The sequence below is a fragment of the Antennarius striatus genome, chromosome 2, assembly GCF_040054535.1.
Source record: "Antennarius striatus isolate MH-2024 chromosome 2, ASM4005453v1, whole genome shotgun sequence".
Taxonomy (NCBI): Eukaryota; Metazoa; Chordata; class Actinopteri; order Lophiiformes; family Antennariidae; genus Antennarius; species Antennarius striatus.
The window spans coordinates 18,737,501-18,750,810 of record NC_090777.1 but is presented as its reverse complement, the minus strand read 5'-3'; the positions used below and the strand labels follow the sequence as shown (position 1 = coordinate 18,750,810).

Sequence of the window (13,310 nt, the reverse complement as noted above, 5' to 3'; positions counted from 1 at the left end):
AGAGAGATAGAGCCGTGATGAACAGCTTTTTCCTTCCTGCCGGCGCTGCGTGAGGTGTGCTCTGCATTCCCTCCCGCTCTGATTAGGCCTGTATTGATTCGAGGTGTGTTTGAAGGGGGTAGGAGGTGATGTGGGGTGTGAGGTGGTGGTGGTGGTGGTGGTGGGGGGGGGGTAAGAAGAGAGGAGGAGGAGTCAGTAGGGGGTGCTGTAATTGTACACTAGATGCTCATCTTTGGTGGCAGGGGAGGAAGAATGAGGATAACAGAGAGGAAGAGGAGGAGGAGGTAGGGAGGATGTTAATGGGCGGAGGTTTTAATACGCCTAGAGGAGAGGGGAAGCAGAAGGAAGCAGATGGAGGAATGAAATAGGAAGATCAGCAGTGTTGTTTATGAGAACAGAACAGCAACAAGCGAGGCAAATGGCTGCCGAAGAGGTGTAAAAAAACTAAAAATAAATGCATGATACAGACATAATTTCGGCTGAGAAGAATTTCTGAAGGAGCGGAGCGGCTCTGGTTCAGTCAGACGAGTCTGTGTGCCAACATCTGGAAAAACAGGAGGACGAGGAAGAGAGGGAACGGCGATAGCAGCTGAGGACAGACGCTTGGAAAGAGACGTATGAGGAGACGCATAGAGACGGGGGCTGTCCTCCCTCCGTCTCTCTCTCTCTCTCACACACACACACACACACACACACACACACACACACACACACACACACACACACACACACACACACACACACACACGATCTGTCATCTGTGGTGGCGCAGGCCCCTTCTCTCTTCTGTCAGAACAGGCACATCTCCAGACACCTGTGGCTCGCTTCACTTGCTCCGTTTCCTCTCTTTTCCTCTGCCTATCACTTTTATTTCTTTTTGGTTTTTGGTTTTTTACGTCCTCTGTCTCCAAGCACTGACTTTCCAAAGCGGCCGCCATGTTACGCAGGTAGATGTGTAGCAGAGCGTCAATATCAAAGCCATAACTTCAGTCGTATCTCACTCCTTTATGTTTGTGTTTACAGATGACCTTCTAGGCAAGAGGAGAAGCTTCTCTCCCAACAGCAGCAGCGAGTGTCCCTCTGACAGCAAGAAGTCACGTAGCGTTTCCCCCAAAGGTAAGGCTGCACAGCGTGTTTGTGTTTGCTAAGAGGATGGAAGCTGCACTTAATGAAAAGAGGTGAGGCGGAGTTGTTTTAGATGTGGGTCGTCAGCGCTGCTGTGAAGATAGGAGTACATGCAGTCTCTACACAGCCTGCTGCAGGCAGGACTGTTCCTCTCTTTATGAAGATTTAAAGATGAGTTAGTATCAGACCCCCCAAAAAAGAAGAAAATAAACCAAAAATGTTTCCAATGTGTGGATCCGGAACGAGGTCTGAAACTACCTTCCTCTCCCAGCAGGGGATGAGATCACCGACGATCCAACGGTGAAGGTAAATGACTGTTTACGGCGTGTTAAGCTGTTGTCTTCAAAGTCACGCCTCTTCAAAAGGGTCTCCATCAGCTTCTCTTTCCCTGTACAATCCGTAGATTAGCGGGATGCATCAATAATAGTCCGTATGGATCTCAAAGCAGATTCCTAATAGACTCTTCATGGCTGCCTGTTCATCTGCTTTCTATATTGCATCAGCACAACATAAATATGGGAGCTAAACGAGCCGCATGACAAGACAATGCCGCCCTTGAGGCTTTAAAATCCAGTCACCGTCATCTGAAACTAGGTGCCTGGCGTGGAGCCAGAACGGCCACAGGGCCCGTCCCACCGGGCGCCGGAGGACGACTTCCTGACTGATACATTATACAACAGGCAAAAACCAAGGGCAGCTCACATCACATCCAGTCTCCTCACAGGAGACACCTGAACAACCTGCACACACGCATACACACACACACACACACACACACACACACACACACACACACACACACACACACACACACACACACACACACACACACACACACACACACACACACCCAGGAGCATTTTAGCTGATTTATAAATCTGTTATGCACAAAAATAAACGTCTGTTTCTCACAGCGTGTCCGTCAACACCCACGTGCTTCCACCCATCCTTTACGTTGGCAGTGATGTTAAGTAACACAAGAAGTCAGGGAAGAGTCAACAGTTTCCACAACAACCAAAAACACAAGTGTGGAGTAGGATGCAGTCTTGTTTTTTTTGTTGTTGTTGTTGTTGTTGTTTTTTCACTGGTTTTGAGAGAACAAAAAGAATTGTCAGTCAAGTCGGTAGAAGCGTGTGGTGTTTGCGTAAGACGTATCTCTGGTGCCACTCTGACCTTTCATTCCTATCTGTAAACGGTGAAGAATAAAATACTCAGTTTAACGCAGCGTATGGAAAGTTTCATCTGCGCACCTACAGTGTCTACTGAAACCATGTTTGAATTCTCTGTATAAAGTAGATGGGTTCCTGCATTTGCTAAAGTATATGTGGGTGTCAGATTGTGGGCCACAGCATCGGTCTGGTCATGACCTCTGACCTCTGAGTGACCTTTGACAAACAGCAGCCCCGCCTGAAGCTTCCCCCTCTGTACCGATTTCTGGCCATTATACATCCCAGCTTCTGAAAGATGCATGGCCGTGTGTGTTTCTGTGTGTGTGTGTGTGTGTGTGTGTGTGTGTGTGTCTGTAAGTGTGTATGTGTGTGTGTTCTCTGCTTTGGCTCCCTCTAAAAGCAAATGGGGCTTATGTTGTTATTTTGGCTGCATGCTTTGGTTTATGGTTCACAGAACAACCCTTGCATATATCTTGAGTATTTTTGTCCTTTTCTGTTTATTTGCATTAAGTAGAACAATAAAAAAGACTTTTTATGTCACTGCTGTTTGTGTGTGAACAACCTGCTGCTCATAGAAGTGCATTTAAGACATATCAGGAAGCGGGTGATCCTGTGGTCACACCCAGACCAGGACTCTGCACCTGCATGTCTTTCCTCATGTGTGTTACATCTGTGTGTGTCAAAGTTTGGCGACACACACTCCCTTAATGACTAATGCAGGTGGAGAGAAAGAGAGAGAGAGAGGGTGGAGAGAAAGAGAGAGAGAGAGAGAGAGGGATAGAGGAGAGAGAGAGAGAGAGAGAGAGAGAGAGAGAGAGAGAGAGAGAGAGAGGGATAGAGGAGAGAGAGAGAGAGAGAGAGAGAGAGAGAGAGAGAGAGAGAGAGAGAGAGAGAGAGAGAGAGAGAGAGAGAGAGAGAGAGAGAGAGAGAGAGAGAGAGAGAGAGCATCAGTAGTGTGTGGATGGAGTTGGAGATGTTGGATGCCGCTGTATAAATGATGTCTGTTTTTCTTTCTCTGTGCAAAGTCGGCACCCCCCCACTGTGTTTAGAGAGCCAGAAAACTTTAGACACGCACAGATTCATTACGCGCACATGCAAACACACACACACACACACACACACACACACACACACACACACACACACACACTTGAGGACCTTGGCTGGATTAGCTGGAGCTTGGTGGTGGAGACAGAGATGCTTGCATGCTCACTTCCGCCACCCCCCCCACCCCACCCCCCACCTCCGCTCCTCAGCACCACTCCTGCTCGCCTGCCTGGGGCCAGGCTCAGGTTTCAATAAGAATTAGGGTGGTAAAAATAACCCCTGCTTTCTTCTCCTTATCCCTCCTCCTCCTCCCTTTCTTTCTCCTTCTTCTAACTCCCTAACCACCTGCCCCTGTACCCCCCCACCCCCACCCTTACCTTAGATCATGTTACTATTGACAGAGGGAGGGAGGGGGGAGGTCAGAGAGAGAGATTAACTATGAGGACTGACAGCTAGGTAGATATCACACATCACATCATCTTCACAGCATCTTAAATATGGTAAAGCAACACAACGCATACACACACACACACACACACACACACACACACACACACACACACACAAAGTGGAACAGGCTGGACGTTTTCTTTGTTTCATCATTGATGCTTAATCATCCAAATATTCATGTGTGTAAATTTACTTCTGGTAGTCTGGTTTGTGTTCCCTACGGTCCAGGTTGTTATAAATGATGCGTCTCATCATTTATAACAACGTAAAGAAGGTCTTCTACGTCTAAAATGAGACAATGAAGTATAATTCTTCTTCTCCTTTTCTTAATCTCAACACCCTAAATCACAGGAAGTGACAGAGGTCATTGCCCTACCCTCCAACCCGTGAACCTGTAGTCACCCTGAATATGTTCATGTTTAGTAAAGACTCTAAACAGATTTATAAAAACAACACTCAAATTAGTGGCTGAGAAGCATTGAGAGCCTTTGGTTCAGAAACATTGGACCAAAGCATGATTTGGGGAATGGAACTACACATGTTTTCTCTCTTCCACTTGAAGCTGCCTGGTAAATGTGCTGTGACCACGTGCTTGAGGCAAATTCCTCCCAATCATGACTGACATGAAGATGAATGTGTTTAAAAATACAAGGTAGAGATTTGATTACACGATAGAAAGCTTAGTTTATGACTTTAAATTAATAGGGATCCTAATTTATTAGTGGAGCTCACAGTTTGGTGCTGGTGTTTTATTCCCTCGTGAGTCGGATATTGACGAGCATTGGTGTAATCGTCTCCTTCCTCTCTTCAGAGAACTCCCAGAGTCCCGTGGTGGAGGCAGGCGGCAGCCACGACCACATGAGCCCCGAGGAGCACTACCGACGCGTGATGTCAGCACTCAGTGAGCAGGGGTCCTACGAGGAGCAGCAGCAACGGCTCTATCAGCTGGCCAGCAGCATGGGTCTGCCCGCCCATGGTCAGTGTGTGTGTGTGTGTGTGTGTCAATCATTTGTCGTCATATCGGCTTTTAAATACAGTATTTTCCACACTATAAGGCACACCTAAAAGTCTTTAATTTTCTCAAAACCCTACAGTGCGCCTTATAATCCAGTGCGCCTTATATATGAAAAAACGTTTTGAAATAGGCATGAATGCGATCCCTTTGACGCAGCTCAATCTAGTTTGTACATAACGCAACCACAGCCACTACAGTAGTTTTTATCCTAGCATTATGGATGAAAAGAGTTCCAAAATAGGCCATTCATTGAAGGGGTGCCTTATGATCAAATTCACTTTATAATCCAGTGCGCTTTATAATCCGGTGCACCTTATATATGATTTTTTTAAAAATAGGCCATTCATTGAAGGTGCGCCTTATAGTCCAGTGCGCCTTATAGTGCGGAAAATACTGTACTTGTTACACACTCAAAAGTATAATTTTAAACTGAGTGTATGTCACTGTACAGTTGATTTTACATTCAGAATAGTGTTTCTCACTCTTAGCCTTGACTCGTGAAAGTTCTGTCAATTCTTTCCCTTCAGGTGATTCTTTATTTTGAAGCCACTTCAAAATAAGTTTGAAGAAACTTGAGATTTTTACTTCAATCTTTCTTTTGGAGGCTCCTCTCCAGCTTCGAAAAAGATACAAAAATCCATCGTCTTCCATCACCTGTCACTAATCCACTGAGATGCGGTGCTGCTTTGTAACCCGTGTGTAGTGCGGCGTTCGGGGCACCATGTTAAAGCGTGCCACACTGCTGCCGTTGTAAAACCTCAGCCTTGGAGATGGCTGACGTTTCTATTTGCGGTGCTTGGCCACCCAGTGTCAGAATGTCATTCAGGGTGGTTTCTGACCACCATGGCTCTCTGTTGTTAAAAACACTCACTAACCGTCGAATGCATCAACGCCACAATTGATCCGGGAGCTCTCATTGGCTGGCTGCCAATCCTCTAAATCTCCCACTCCCTGGAAACTACCAGTGTGTCCTAGTTTTTCTGTTTTTACAGACACATAAAATTTACTGGTTTGAGTTTAAGAAAATGAAAATGAGAAAAGTTGCCTCATTTGTGTTTTATAAGGGGGCTTTAAATTAATTTCACTGTGCCAGCCTTTAAATGTTAACCTTTTTTTCACAATTTTGCAAGGAACGTAACGTCAAGTCTTTATTAGCTCTTTCGCCGTAGCATAAATCCAATCGATGCCGCTGTTGAATTGTAGCTTCAGCTACTTTTATTTTTATTTGATTAGTAATGATTTTTAATTGCAGGCTGCAAATCTAGGGGGCGAAACCTATAAACACTGTAATTGCCTTTTCCCTGTGTCTTGGAAGAGTTAGGAGCAAGACACACGGCGTTGTGGGAGCTTTATGGCCCAGGGTGCAGTCTGATTGCTGGCTTCCTTTCCCAGAAGCCTCGCTGGTATGAGGCAGATGCTTTGGCACATTACAGACACACTCCTACTTCACTCCTACATTCCAAATTGTTTGATAGTTTCCACACTATCCTTTACTCTCCACACATACATTCTTCTTCCAAGCAGCACTTAAAAAGCTTTTTATGTGCAGAAGAAGAAGACAAGGACATAAAGAGGAACCAAAAGTTGGAGTTAAGAAAACAAACTAGAGGAAATAGGAAATGAGGAAGGAATAGATGCAAGGGAAAGGGAATAAATAACATTGCTTGGAGTAAGAATAAAACAAAAATAGAACTTTATAGTTATTAATGACGCTCAGGTCATACCCTTAAATACGACGACCATTGAAAAACACAACTTCATGGTAAGATTTCCCTGCAGCCGTGTGTGTGTTCACATCCACTCTTGTGTTTGTGAGCCTCAATCCTCTAAGCGGATGATGAGCCACAGGCTTTGCCAGCGTTCCCTGATAGCCAACCTTTTGTTGAGGCTAATATTCCTTTTCCTCCACACCTGGCAGCTTCCACCATCTATCGCACCGACTATTTACAAGTTTACAAAACTTATTTTATGTGCATCCTCTGATTCCCCACCTGCAGTTGGAGCTTGTTAGCAGACAATCACTCGTATGAGAAAAAGAAAAAGGGGATGGTTGCTTTACTTTTGTCTCTGGAGGGGTTGGTGTGAATCACTTCAGCAAGAGCCCCTTGACATCGGGCCCTGGGCCCTTGTGACCCCCCCCCCCAACCACCCACCTGCCCACCACCGTCAACCTCTCTCCAATACATCTCCATCACAGGCGCCGCTTTTATACACCTTCCTCCTCCCTCCCCCTCCCCCTTTTCTTCACCCCCACCTCCACCATCTTTCCCTTTAGCCTTGGTCCCCGCAGAGCATCCTTTCATGTGTTTGAAGTGTAGGGCACAGAAAATTAAAGCGTGTGTGTGTGTGTGTGTGTGTGTGTGTGTGTGTGTGTGTGTGTGTGTGTGTGTGTGTGTGTGTGTGTGTGTGTGTGTGTGTGTGTGTGTGTGTGTGTGTGTGCGTGTGTGTGTCTGAATGTGTAGATGCAAGGTGTTGTTTGAGAGGTTCTCTCTGGACCTGATGGGCAAAAGAGTAGGGAAGGCGAGGGGGCTGAAATTGGGGGGGGGGGTGGGGTGGAGAAATGGCCAGGAGGGCTTTCCTTCCCTCTTCATGTGATGAAAGGAGAGCGAGGGAGAGAGAAAGGGAAATTCAGATGAAAGTGATGGTGGGGATAGGACGGAAGGGCTGCGCTTCTGTTTTGTCTCGTTTCCTTTAGTTTGTTTTGAAACATGAAGCTGAAGACAGGATCGCGTCATCCTCATCTTCACCATCATCATCAGTATCCTAAACACCCTGAAAACTCCAGCTCCATACGAGTTGTTCAGTGTGACAAACTTGTCGTCGCATATTTACTGCAGGCTGAGCCTACGCTACTGGCTGAATACCTTTTCCTGAAAATACTTAATTTTCTGCTGTACGTGGGGCTTTAGCAGATGGATGTCTGCTTTTGTGTACCTGCCAGTCCACCAAATCCATCACGAGGCCGGCCAAGCTGTATCAGTGTAGCACTCCTCTGCATTCTCTAGCCGAGAAAAACCCGGCTTACCCAAAGGGATTTTGGCCCAACTCCAGAAATGATGGCAAAGAGGAAAAAATGGAATAGCACAAAAACGAGATAAGTGGGATGGGTCTGAGTGTTAAACTGGGACCTCCCAAAATAACTCATGCAAAGGGGCGACGTGGATGTTTGTGTGTCCTCAATTAGGACTCGTGTTGCAGTTGGAGGGACTGTCCCCTGTGTTCCAGCAGCTGAAACACCACGAGTGTTAGAAAAATAAGTCTGAGTCTCTACCTACTACACACACACACACACACACACACACACACACACACACACACACACACACACACACACACACACACACACACACACACACACACACACACACACACACACACAATGGCAGAGCCCCAGGTGAACCTACACTTCAGAGTTCACATAAAAGAGAATAAAAGAGAACGGAGGTAAAAGATAAAGAGCAAAATATGGACCTAGCAATGGAGTGAAGTTTTGCGAGCGTGGACTGGATAGAAACAGAATGGAATAGGAGTGGAAATAGAAAAAAACAACAAAGAAATCATCAAAATAAATTTGAATTTTCAGTTTTATACCGCTGGTCTTGGTTTAAAGGAGCTGTATAGGATGAAATCCAGCCCTCTAGCTCCATTCAGGGTTCAGATAATATATGTTTGAAGTAATTTTCCCAGATTTAAAAATAATATATTTGACTAAAATGAAGTCATTGAAACAAAATAAAAAATAAAGGAGAAAATACACTCAATCAGGGAAATTTACATTTAAAGTGTGACACAAAAGTACACACCGTTTGGCGTGTGTGTGTGTGTGTGTGTGTGTGTGTGTGTGTGTGTGTGTGTGTGTGTGTGTGTGTGTGTGTGTGTGTGTGTGTGTGTGTGTGTGTGTGTGTGGGTCAGTGTGTTGGTGGTGAAGCCTGACTCATCATTTCTGTCTTCATCTTTTTCTGTTCGTAGTCATTTTACTAATCCATGTATTAATCAGTGAGTTGTAAAAAGTCTTAAGTGGACCTGGACAATGCTCTCAGTGGAGTTCTAATGAATGATGGAACCGAGTTGCATTATGGGAAGAATGGGTCCCGGTGTTTTTACAGCTCCACAGCCTACAGTTAGCGTCTGTGGCTGGTTCCAGGTTTAGGCCGCATTAAAATCAGGATTCACCCTTTATGTAATCTATTACATTCAGGTCCCCAAATGGGGAGTGTAATCCTGAATTATGGGAGGTTTTTTTTCCACCCAGTCACTCACAATAATTATCAAGTATGACCACAGGAAACTCACAAAGTTCAACCCTCCCCCTGCCCCGTCACCCCGGCACCCTGTATGCAAGTGCCAGATTCTGTGTGTACCGCGGGGCTCCGGTTACTCCTGATCCCTTGCTTATCTCTCCCCCACCCTCCCCCCTACCCGCACACACCCTTGTCTGCCGCCAGTCGAGTCCCCTGCGGCCTGGCGCAGCAAACAGATCGATACACCGGAGCTAGGCCGCATTAATATCTGTCGCTTCACCCCCCCCACCGAGGCGCCCGCTTAACTGCTTTAGCACACACAGACACACACACACACACACGCACACGCACACACACACACACACACACACACACACACACACACAGTCAGGGACACACATGCAAGCGCCTAAATCACACAGACACACACAAACACACGTCACACCCATACTGGCGGCGGAAATGGCCCCCAGCTCCCGCGGGATCTGTCTAATTAAAAAAGAGGGGATGGGGCGGGGGAGGTGGCAGAGGGGTGAGAGAGGATAGATAGATTGAGGCGGAGGGAGGGAGGACAGGGAAGGAGGGAGGGAGGGGGAGAGCAGGATGGATTTTTCTCTCATTAGAAGCCATGTCTCCTGGTGTGGCCTGGTCTGGCTGATAATGATGAGGCCGCTCTGGCAAAGGGCGGGAGACAACCGGGGATACAGAGGGGGAGGGGGGGGGTGAGGCGAGATGAGGGAACAGCGAGACGGAATGAGGCGATGGCGGCGGGTGGAAGGTGCAGAGATAGCAGGCGGAGATAGAGGGAGAAGTCGTGACGGCGAAGGTTGGGAAGGGTAAAAACAGCTCTGCCCACAACGTGTGAAGTCGCTTTTTGCTTGTTGTACAAAAACACACCGGTTACTATTTCCTCCTCTTCATCACACGCCTCCTTCTGCGCCGTGTTTCCTGCCTTTTCATTTTTCCTCTTCCACCTCTTAATTCTTCACACCTGCAGCTTTTTTCCCCCCCAAAATAACCGTGTTTATCCACGTTGTGCCTTTGTGTGCGTGTCGGCGCTTGCATATGGAATACAACATGAAGATTACAGTATTTTCTGCACTATAAGGTGCACCTAAAGACCTTTAATTTTCTCAAAAACTGACGGTGCGCCGTATAATCCAGTGCGCCTTATATATGAAAACAGCTTTAAAATAGGCCATTCATTGAAGGTGCGCCTTATAATCAGATAGGCCTTATAGTCCAGTGCGCCTTATAGTGCAGAAAAACCTGTAGTCAATGTGTGTGAGTTAATGAAGGATGTGCTGAGTGGAGTTTTTGATTGGTTGTAGATACACACATCCCTCGGGGCAGCAGGCAACTTTTTTTTTAAAAGAATGCCTCCTTTTTACTATTTTACCCTAAAAACTTTTAATCGTCACTTTTATAGTTTAAGTTCCTGCTTTAACTTTTCCTACAAAGCTCATTTTTATTAATTTCTTTGAATTAAACTATGCTAAATATAAAACACTCCATTTGTTGCTGTGCTTCCTCTCTTTCGTCTCCCCTCTGAGTCTGCATTTTCCTTCGTCTTCGCCTCAATTATTAATCCCCCATTATCGCTGTCATGTCGACTCTCTCCTCTCGTCCCTCATGCAGAAATCCTGCGTGCTCGCCAGGAGGCGTTGGCCGCGGCGGTGAGGAATCCGGCCGCCTTAGAGGCTCACCTGCCGACCGCGGGAAGCTCTTCTTCTTCGTCCAGCCAGAGACGCAAGCAGGGTTTACCGCAGCACCGCGACGCGCATTACCCCGACAGGTAAGACGCCGCCGTAAAACATAGATCCGCTCCTGACCCAAACGTCCTCATCGGGTCAGACGCGCTGTAGCGCGCTGCTGGAATGACAACACCGCCCTGCGTTTGGTAGGAACATTATTCATCAGTAGTAAAGCCCAACACCCGAACACCCCCCCCCCCACACACACACACACACACACACACACATACATAAGAAGCCTCAGTAGATTTATTTGAGCACCATGTGAATGTAAAAGTCACAATGAGAGAAGAGTTGAACGCCGATTTCATCACCTGCTGGGTGGCGTCGCCACGCCGTGACTCGGTGGCGTCGCAACGCCGTGACTCGGTGGCGTCGCCACGCCGTGACTCGGTGGCGTCGCCACGCCGTGACTCACTCCTTTTATTCTTCCACCCATTCCTGACTTCCTCAGCAACACATGAGCTCATTGGTGGCGTTTTAGCGCCGCGGTGCGCGTCTGTGCGGCGGCGTGTGTGAACATATGTGCGTCTCCACATACATGGCTAAACGAAGGATCCAATAACCTCTTGGCTACCGCTGTGGAGCTGCACGCCTGCATTCCCGGCTCTTCCTCCCCCCCCCTCCCCCCAGCGCTGGCCCCTGCGCCTCCCAAACAAAGCTGGGGGCAGCGGGAGTGGGCGGGTAATTGCTTGTCGATTATTTATGTGGCGCGGAGAGAGGCGGGGGATCGATAATGGGCCGGCGGTGCAGCAGCAGGAGGGGGTGTGTGTGTCTGTGTCTGTGTGTGTGTGTGTGAGTGTGTGTGTGTGTGTGTGTGTGTGTGTGTGTGTGTGTGTGTGTGTGTGTGTGTGTGTGTGTGTGTGTGTGTGTGTGTGATTGTGTGTGTGTGTGTGTGAGAGAGAGAGAGAGAGACAGAGAAGGGGTTGGTGAGGGGTAGGGGTGGGCAATAAGCAGGAAGCAGAACAGCTAGGCGCTATGTGGTGCAGCTCTGGGAGGCTGTGGGGGTGTATATATCGTGTGTGTGTGTGTGTGTGTGTGTGTGTGTGTGTGTGTGTGTGTGTGTGTGTGTGTGTGTGTGTGTGTGTGTGTGTGTGTGTGTTGCAGGCGTGCTGATTGTCGGTGTGTGTTTGTTCCATTTTTTCATGCTGGAAGTCTGTATGCGTGCTCATCTGTGCGGATTGTATTTGTGTTTGTTTGTGTGAATATGTCTGATAATTTGAGAGTGTGTGTGTGTGTGTGTGTGTTTGTGTGTGTGTATGTGTGTGTGTGTGTGTGTGTGTGTGTGTGTGTGTGTGTGTGTGTGTGTGTGTGTGCGTGCGTGTGTGTGTGTGTGTGTGTGCGTGCGAGAAAGAGGCCGGCAGTGCGGTGTGAATGCAGTCACTGAGCCGCGGCTGCTCTCCAACAGCACAAAGTAATTAGCCACACAGGACCGGGGAGAGTTAACTAGGCCTCGCCCTTCCTTCCGTCATCCACCCCTACCTCACTCTGTCCCCGGTTACCTCCACCGCCTCCTTTTTAACCATTTCTCTCTCAGTGTGTGTGTGTGTGTGTGTTGTTGTGTTTTTAAAGGATGAAAAGGGCAACACGTTGAAATGTCCCTTTCATCACTTGTACCATTGTTAGAGCGAGAGAAGAAAGGTGGATGACACCAGAATGATGCAAACCCTGTGTGATGTTACTGTACACCTGTGCACACTCATTTGCACATTCATTATTGGGCTAAAAATAAAAGTGAATGCATACTGTTTGTCGGGGCTGCGATGGGGTTTTTTTTTTTTTTTTTTGTGCCACACCAGAAGTGAGAAGCAGAAACGGATCCTGTTCGTTAGCTGTCACGTTTAGGTTTCAGACCACAACTCAAAAAAAACCTGTCATGTTTCTGCACAAACTCTCCACAAAACAACAATGGAGTATTGAACTGCTGCCTTTTGGCATTCAGGGACTTTTCCTTGTTGTTATGTTTCTGTTTTCATGGATACACTGAATTTCAGCTCATTCTTTATGTATCTTTTGATATTTTGGGAATTTTCAGCATTATATTTCTGTTTTTACTGATTTATTTTATTTTGTGTGTGTTTTTTCCCTTTCCTTAAACAAGAACAACAGCTATGTATTTCTGACTGTTTGTCCTATTTAGTACTTACTAGAAGAAAACATATAACAGAATTACTGCCTGTGAAACTTCTCTGTGTTTTTAATATGATGATACACAGTCTAGAAAATAGAACATAAATATATTTCTTAGCTGTCTGGCCTGCTTAGAGCTCTGACCCTCTACATATCAGACTAACTGCACCAGGCCTCATCGCCCAGCATCTGAATCAGATTAATTAACACTGAAAGGGAGCAAACAGGATCCCTAAATCCTTCACAGAAGGGTGGGGCCTGTTATAGCAACATATTATTGGCCATATGTTCGAAAAGAGCTGCTCAACAATCTGGTGTATTGTCCACATACTTTTGGCCGTGCAGTGTACATTATGTGAGAGCCCAGACTGTGGAGCCC

At 46.9% G+C, this 13,310-nt stretch overlaps 1 protein-coding gene across 6 annotated transcripts in view; it reads left to right on the top strand.

Moving 5' to 3' along the window:
* samd11 (sterile alpha motif domain containing 11) overlaps positions 1 to 13,310 on the top strand; it is a 50,372-nt gene that overhangs the window by 27,432 nt on the left and 9,630 nt on the right. For all 6 annotated transcript variants that reach the window (XM_068331552.1, XM_068331562.1, XM_068331570.1 and 3 more), the window contains exons 5-7: positions 1,024 to 1,116; positions 4,603 to 4,767; positions 10,686 to 10,842. In XM_068331552.1, the coding sequence (XP_068187653.1) occupies positions 1,024 to 1,116; positions 4,603 to 4,767; positions 10,686 to 10,842 (415 nt within the window). The remainder of the gene's footprint in view (positions 1 to 1,023; positions 1,117 to 4,602; positions 4,768 to 10,685; positions 10,843 to 13,310) is intronic.